General features: G+C 36.3%; 1 protein-coding gene across 1 annotated transcript; it reads left to right on the forward strand.

Annotated features, from left to right (window-relative positions):
- The first annotated feature begins 753 nt into the window (after positions 1-753).
- On the forward strand, positions 754-8,162 carry LOC142610722 (uncharacterized). The gene is made up of 9 exons (XM_075782640.1): positions 754-921; positions 1,039-1,101; positions 1,184-1,239; positions 1,331-1,424; positions 1,505-1,565; positions 2,772-2,853; positions 6,334-6,389; positions 7,295-7,358; positions 7,639-8,162. Exons 1-9 carry the CDS (start codon positions 799-801, stop codon positions 7,700-7,702), a joined length of 663 nt encoding a protein of 220 aa, XP_075638755.1. The 5' UTR covers positions 754-798; the 3' UTR covers positions 7,703-8,162.
- Positions 8,163-8,540: the final 378 nt, after the last annotated feature.

Genomic DNA, 8,540 nt, shown 5'->3' on the forward strand with positions numbered 1-8,540 from the left:
CTAAAAAACTTGTTTGGCAACCCAAAATAAACTAAAAATAAAAAATTTTCTCAAAATTTAATTTGTGAAGGAAACTGAAAATATGCAAAATGCTGTTTTTAGTTTTTAATTTAGTCAATGAAAATACACATTTAATTTAATTAATATGTTTTATTTAACGAGTTAGCATTAGAGTTCAAATCCTAGTAACAACATATTTTATTATTATTTTTTTCTTTCAAAAACTATTTTTTTTAATTTCAACTAACTAAACATATTCTGAAAAAACAAGTTTTTGAAAATAAAAAACAAAAACTGATACTAAGGCTGCGTTTTGCGTTTCAGTGTTTAGAGCTTTTTTTTTTTTTTTTTTTTTCTTCAGCCGTAGTTGTTGACTAATTCCACCATGAACAGTGCATCCGTGCACTGTTCATGGACCCACAAATTTCACTTTTCAGCAAATTTTTCATTAAAAATGGGTCTCACGGCACTATTCACATATTTAAAAATTATTTTACTACAATATTTTCAGTTTTCAATTTTCAGCAATAAGTTCTATCCAAACAGACCCTAAACATAAGCATCCAAGAAAACTCACACAATACCCGAATTCCCTGCTGGGTTAGGTAAACCCGCATAATTCAGGTACCCGAAACCTAAAAAAAAAAAAAAAAAAAAAAGGAAATTTTGTGCTTGGGCCCAAGTTGGGCTGAATGGTCCGGCCCATGCACATGCAGATCCAAGTTAAACCACCACTATACCTTCTTCGCAGAATCGGAAACTGGGAAACAGCCCTCTCTCTCTCTCTCTGGGTTCAGAATGGGACGAAACGAAACGGTGCCGTTTTTGGTATTGCTACTGTCACTATCTCTGCCATGGATCTCTCTTGCTTACAGACCTGGAGACCTCGTTCCCATGAGCAAAATGGGTCAATACCACTCTGTTCGTACTCTTAAACCCTCTCTCTCTCTCTCTCTCTCTCTCTCTCTCTCTATGCATATAATATTGAATTTCAGAATTAATTTATCGATTTTTTTTTTAAATTTTCAACAATTTCAGTCCAGAACCGTATGGCACGATATGATTGGTCGACACTGTCCCATCTACGCTGTGAATCGTGAGGTAACCCTTCGAATTCAAGCACTTCAATTTTGTTCTGACCATAAATTCGCGTTTTCAAATCTCGGTTTTCGTGTTTTCACAGGTTTTGATTCCGATACCGAAACCGGTGGGTTACACTGGAGCTGATCCGTACAAAATGTGAGTGATTTTTTTTTTCACTGTGAATTTTGAAAATTTTATATGAATTAGGTTAGTGATAAATAATTTTTATTTTGGTTATTGTATGTAGTTCATTTCAAGTTGGAAGAGAAAAGTTTCTGATTCCGTGGCTTCTTGTTGTAAATCGTAAGGGTTCCGAGGTTCCAATGATCGACGTGCATTTGGTGAGGATTTGTTTTTGAATTATAAGGATTAGTGATTGTAACTGTCTTAACTGATTTTTAGAATTTGCTGATTTGTGTAGAGGTACTCGGGGAGTGATTTGCACGGTGTCACTGCTAAAGTTGTGGATATGCCTCACCATTGTATGTGTTTTCGTGTAAAAGTAGTTATTAATAATGCTTGCTATTAAACGAAAAAGATTGAATCTCATGTTGCACATAGAAGTATACTTTTCGTATTTATTTTTTATTCACTCCAATTCATTTCTGATAGAATGATAAGTGATTTCCGTACGGGATCCAAATATGCGTGTTTAATTTAGTTTTTGCTCTAAATTTTGCGATGTGTATCTGAATTTCTTAGCTTTGATAAAAAATTTTGTCTTTCAAAAATAAAGGAAGTGTTGTTGCTGTTTTCTTAATGTGTATGTCAATTATTTTTAGTCGACCTCAAAATGTGTTGAAAATCACATGATGTTTCTGTTGGTTTCATTATAGAGTTTAGTGGCTGATTCAAGCTTTGTAAGTATATTTTGGCATCATGCATGTGATTATTGCTTTGCCATTCTGCTATGCTTTCTTGGGACCCAAATTAAGTCAAAAGTCTTTTCCCTTTTTTTTTTTTTTTTTTTTTTTTTTTTTCGCTAGACCCGTGAAAGGGAGCAGTCTTTGGCTTCTCTTTGCCATTATTTTATATATATTTTTCTTCTTTAAATTTCAATTATTATTATTATTATTATTTATTTTTTATATATATACAAGGAACAACATTTTTGTCAAAAACAAGAACAGGCCCAAGTACACAGGGAATGTACTATGGGTGAAATAAAATTTTAAAGTACTTTTACATCGCTTATTTCTTACAGGTACTTGTCTTTAATCTTATGATTTCCCTTGGGATTGTGTCCTGTATTATCCTAGCCATTTCATCAAGTCTTCAAGATGTTTGTGTTGTACTTTTTTTTTGGTTGGTGATGAACATATTTTGAATATATTCATTCGGGACATTTCTCCATGAAACTTTGGCTGGTGCTACATCTTTTTTCTCTTGTGCATTGAATAATTTTATTGCTTCTTTTTTCCCTCTTGTTTAATGCTATAATATATAAGAGAGCATAGATTAAACTTATGAAAGTTATGTTGTGTTTAGAATCAGTTGGAAATATGCTTGGTAGGGTGTAGAAGAAACGTTACTGACAAGACTAATTTTAGATATTAATTGTATAGTGTGGTGTTGTTGCTAATCATCTCCACCTCCCCCCAACACCCCCCCCGGCGGGCGGGGTCAATTTAAGTGTACTTAATCAATTTTAAGAGTTTATTTTACTCATTAATCTTTGTCTTTAACAGATGTTGAAATCCATCCAGACATTAAAAAACAGTTCTGGGATCCTCAACAATGGCCAAAGCATGTGCTTGTCAGATACACATGGTTAGTATACTGGGATTTACATGTTTTGACCGATATATTTTGGTTACTGGGTTTGTGTTGTTGCTGTTATTGTGTTTTTTTTGGGTGGTTAGCATTATCTATATTTTCCCCAAAGTTCCTGATTTTTCCGTAATGATATGAGAATTCTATGTTGATGTGCTCTGAGGAAATGCAATCTGCTTGTACCTTTGTATTTATGAGTTTTTGGCTTTGCTCGAGTTCTCTGGATTTTGAGTTGAAAGTTTGGATAAAATGTCATATATTGCACATTGGTTCTTGTGTTTTCAGGACTTTTTGAATGTGTTGGTAACTTGGTATAGGTCATGAACCTCACCAATTGTGAGACAACCTGGCTGAGCTATTCAGGGCAGATTCCTTTGGTTAATCATAATTTTTTTGGGGGGTGGGGGTGGGGGTGGGGGAGTGGGGAGTTGATTCCAGTGAGTTACACAGATTAGCCTGATTTTTTTTTTTAATATACTCTTGAGAATGTGGAAGGCTGCTGCAATCTTGGATGGATCTGCATTTTATTTAATTTTTTTTGATAAGTAATAAAGATTCATTGATAATAAAAAGAGAGAGACACCCAAGTACACAAGGAGTGTACAGGGGTGGACAAATAAAAAACGAACATTACAAAAGTCAATTAAATCCAAAATAGAAGAAAAAGGTTGGTTTCTCCACACAGAGAACCAGTCAAGAAGGTTTGGAAAAAAAGAAGCTTGAGATCAGGCATGGAACTCTCATTTTCTTTAAAACACCTACTATTTCTCTCCTTCCAAATACACCACATCAAACAATGAGGAACGGCCTTCCATATATCTCCATTGCGATGGTGACCAAAATGACCTTGCCAGCAAGCCAAAAGCCTAACAATAGACATTGGCATAACCCAACAAACTCCAAATAAACCAAAAACCATATCCCACAACTCCAAAACAACCAGGCAATGAAGGAAAAGATCGTCAACACTTTCACTATTACACTTGCACATATAACACCAATCCAAAATGCAAACCTTTCTTTTCCTTAGATTGTCAATTGTCAGACATTTCTCTAAGGCAGCGGTCCATACTAAGAAAGCCACTCTAGAGGGAATCTTCTGCTTTCAAATGCTTTTCCAAGGGAAAAATTGCTCACTATGGCCAACTAGAAGATGGTAGTATGCACTAACCGTGATCCCCTTACTCTTACAAGGCAGCCAACAACTCTTATCCTCCCCGATCCCCCTTACAAGAGTGCTATAAATGGTATTGATGAAGCTCCTGAAAGCTTCCAATTCACGATTATGCACCTCCCTACAAAACTGAAGCTCCCAATGTAGGACTCCATTAGTGTACCTCATAAGATCTGCCACACTTGCCTCTTTGTTATGGCAAATCCTATATAATTCAGGATAGCGGTCTGCGAGAGAAGAAGTTCCACACCAACAATCTAGCCAAAACTGCACTTTTGATCCATCTCCAATTTCATACATAATAAACCGAGATAAAGAGTGCCACCCCCTTCTAATTTTTCCACAAACTGACTCCATATGGACCAGAGAAAGAGCTAGAACACCAACCATCCCAATCACAACCATACTTCACCTCTATCACTTGACGCCATAGAGCATCCATTTCTTGCCCAAATCTCCATAACCACTTTCCTAATAAAGCTACATTGAAAGTTCTCAGGTTCCTAATCCCCAACCCACCTGAAGAAAGCGGAGAGCACACCGTAGACCAATCGACCAGATGAAATTTGGGCTCATCTCCTAAGCCACCTCATAGAAAGTCCCTTGAAGTCTAGCAGTTTGGTTGGCCACAGAAGCAGGAATAGGGAATAAAGAAAGAAAATAAGTAGGAAGATTAGAGAGAGTGCTTTTAATTAAAGTGACTCTACCTCCCTTGGATAAATATAACTTTTTCCAACCTGCTAATTTTCTTTCTATCTTCTTTAGAATTGGATTCCATATTGACTTGTCCTTAAATTTTTCCCCCAAAGGAAGACCCAAATATTTCATTGGGAGGGACCCTTGCTTGCAGCCTAAGACAGCTACCAAAAGATCAATGTCATGAACTGCCCCCACAGCCACCAGTTTAGACTTACCCAAATTTACCTTCAAACCCAACACAACCTCAAACCAAATGAGCACCATACAGAGAATCAGCATATGATCAATATTAGCATCACAAAAAATTAGAGTATCATCAGCGAAAAGGAGATGGGAAACCATCATAGATCTTCTAGTTGAAACACCTACACTAAAGCCTGACAAACGACTTTCATTGACAGCCTTATCCAACATTCTACCGACGGCTTCCATAACCAACACAAATAACAAGGGGGATAAAGGATCACCTTGCCGCAACCCCCTTGAACTTCCAAAAAACCCATGGGGAGTACCATTAATAACGATAGAAAAATGAACCGTTGATAAACAAAAAGAAATCCATCGCCTCCACTTATAAGAAAAACCACAACGCTCAAGCAAGTAAGAAATCCCTAGTTCACTTGATCAAAGGCTTTCTCTATGTCCAATTTACATAACAACCCTGGCTGACCAAACTTCAATCTAGTATCAAGACATTTATTAGCAATAAGAACAGAATCAAGGATCTGCCTATTTAGAACAAAGGCATTCTGAGGAGCTAAGATGATCTCTCCTAAAACCATGTGAAGATGAATAGCCAAAACTTTAGCAAGAATTTTATAAACACCCCCCCCCCCCAACAAGGATGATCGACCAAAAGTCCTTTACTTCCACTGCTACAGCTTTTTTAGGAATGAGAGCAATGAAAGTTGCATTCAAGCTTTTTTCAAACTGACCAGCAACATGGAAATGGTGGAACACAGCCGTGATGTCTGATTTGAGAATCCCCCAGTAAGCTTGAAAGAAAGCCATCGAAAAACCGTTAGGCCTAGGAGATTTATCCCCATTAAACTCCTTGATGACTTCAAAAATCTCAAATTCCTCAAAAGGTCTCTCTAACCAATCCACATTATCACTTGAAATCCTTGGAAAATCCAAAACATCCCGGAAAGGATGCTGCTCTTGTTGCTCAGAGTATAGGTTCATATAGAATTGTTCAATATGGTCAGCGATCCTATCCTGGTTGGAAGACAAAGTCCCATCAATCATAAGGTTTTCAATACAATTACTTCTTCTATTAGAATTAGCCATCCTATAAAAAAACCTCGTATTGGAGTCACCCTCCTTTAAAAAAAACACTCTGGGGGAGGGGAATTTGAATCCTAGTTCTTTTCATAAAGAAGAGCAAGCAATGCCACTGAGCTATGATGATCCTGAGACAAATACAATATCTCTTGAGGCTTGATGGAATTTTAGTTTCTTCTTTTTAAAACAAATTGCATATAAAGTGCTTACTTATGCTGTTTTATCAAGTATATGATGAACATATTGGATGATCAGCTTTTTATTTCCTGCAAATTATATCAAACCTCTCTTTAGACTCTATCTATTGTGATGGATGACAGGGAGGAGAATTCAGAGATAGACGTGACTTCTGGATTTTATGTTCTTTTTGGATCAGGTAAAATTTTAGTTATGAATCTTATGATTGTTGAAATTGATCTTTTTTATTCATCACAGATCCCCCTCAGTTAAGGGATCAACAAGAGGCTGTGGGATGAGCTATATATATGTATATAATGTAAATATTTCCTATGAAGCAATGGTATTTGGTGCTTCATTTACCACCTTTCTTTTTTCCTTTTTTATTTGGTGAACTGCTGCTTTTTCACCATTACAAATATGATGCTTGATAGCATTAGTCACATTTTCCCTTACCGACATTCTTCCGAGACTAAGTGTACGTTTGGGTGGGGCTGAAATGCCCAGCGTCCGCGTTTCAGCCCCAGAATTTTTTATTTTATTTTAGTGGACGCGCTATGGTCACTGTTCATTAGCCATGAACAGTGATTTTAGGCGTGAACAGTGTTTTTTACATATTAAAAAAATTATTTTGCTATAGTGTTTTTCAGTTTTCAGCTGTATCCAAACGGACCCTAAGAGCAGTTGGATTGAATGATAGCCACCCAAATAGAATGGCTCTTGAGATATCTAAAATGAACCCATTGAGTACAGCTGGACCCATTATTATCAATTACTCTCCGGAAAAGCTTTAACATGGCAGTCCTATTCTAGCCCTCAATAGTTCTTAAACCCAATCCACCTGCATCCTTCAGTTCAGTCTACATGGGACTAGCTGATTGTAAAGCATGGCTCTCCATAATCCTTGTTGTGAACCAATAATTGAGGGAATGACTCCTAAAATGAAATGCCAGAATATATGATTCATTACTTGAGGGAGTGAACTCAATTAAAAGTTCCCTTGACTCTCAGTTAGTGCAATCTTCATGAGTTTGTGAAGCAGTTAGTAATGTTTTATGCTTTATTATCACAATTGCTACTAAATATCTTCAAGCAAATTTTCAGGGCTTTTGATGTCATTTATCCTCTCAATCTACATCTTGCAATCATCACGGGAAAAATTAGCAAGGTACTCTTCTAATTTTGTGTCTGTCATATGAAGCTTAAGCACTCTACTATCAACTATGAACTTAAGGACTTGAAATTAGCTGCTAGCCTACAAAGATGTCGTGGTAGAATAGTAGGATCATTATTATTTATAGGCTAAAATATTGTTTTCGTTCCTAAACTATGACCAAACATTTTGTGCCTCGTGATGTTGAAAAGATCTTTAAACAATATTTTAGCCTTATTGTTTTTTTCCTCTTTCCTTAATTACACCTAAGAGAGTGAATTTCTATTCTTTCCAGGTTTGTAAGGGAGGCTGTTGCTGAAAGCAGCATGCCTGACGGAGGAGTGGCAAAAGTTGAGTAGTAATGTGAACCCTAAAAGGTCTCAATCCATTTGTGCAAATTTATCCTCTCAAAGAAGCATATGATCTCTTGGGGAAGGCATCCACCAGCAAACACAAGTCTCATGCAACTATTTCTTGTAGCTAGAGGATCATTATTACTTGATGTCTAAATATTTATATGAATGGTAGTTTGTGAAATTCAAATACCCAAGGGTCTCTTGGCAATAGTTACAATTTAGTCATTGGGAGTTACTAAAATTAGACTTGGCCTAAATGAGTGTATACAGATGTGTAATCTTTCACATAAGAAGTACATCAACAACATCTACCCACACAGCAGGGGTTAATAGTTGGCAGCAATTCCCATTTTCCTTTGTTTACTGGGTATCAACCGAGGAACAAAAAATTGTTATGTTCTTTTTTGTTTATTTGGGTTACATAGTTAAAGTAGAAAGAAATGAAATGTTTCAGTAAATGTCATTTTTGTTTATTTGGGTTACATAGTTCAAGTAGAAAGAAATGAAATGTTTCAGTAAAGGTCTTAGCGAGTTGGTCATTGATGACCAATTGAAATGCACAGAAGATTTTAGCAGCCAATGTTGTAGGTTCCACCAAATGATTGGTCAACATTGCCCCAAGGTTTCTCTATATAAAATGGAATATTAATTATTTAATTTCTGTTCAGATTGAAAAGTGATGAGCTAGGGCCGGCTAAACCCCTAAGTCATTGGGCAACAATTCTTCTGCCAACGTTGAAGGGAGAAAAATCACTGATTGTTGCTTTTAAAACCACTTCACCCCTGATTAATTACGAAAATAATTAATGTTAAAAAGAAAAAGATCTATAGAGGGTGGAGT

Source organism: Castanea sativa, chromosome 9 (assembly GCF_040712315.1).
Source record: "Castanea sativa cultivar Marrone di Chiusa Pesio chromosome 9, ASM4071231v1".
Classification (NCBI taxonomy): Eukaryota; Viridiplantae; Streptophyta; class Magnoliopsida; order Fagales; family Fagaceae; genus Castanea; species Castanea sativa.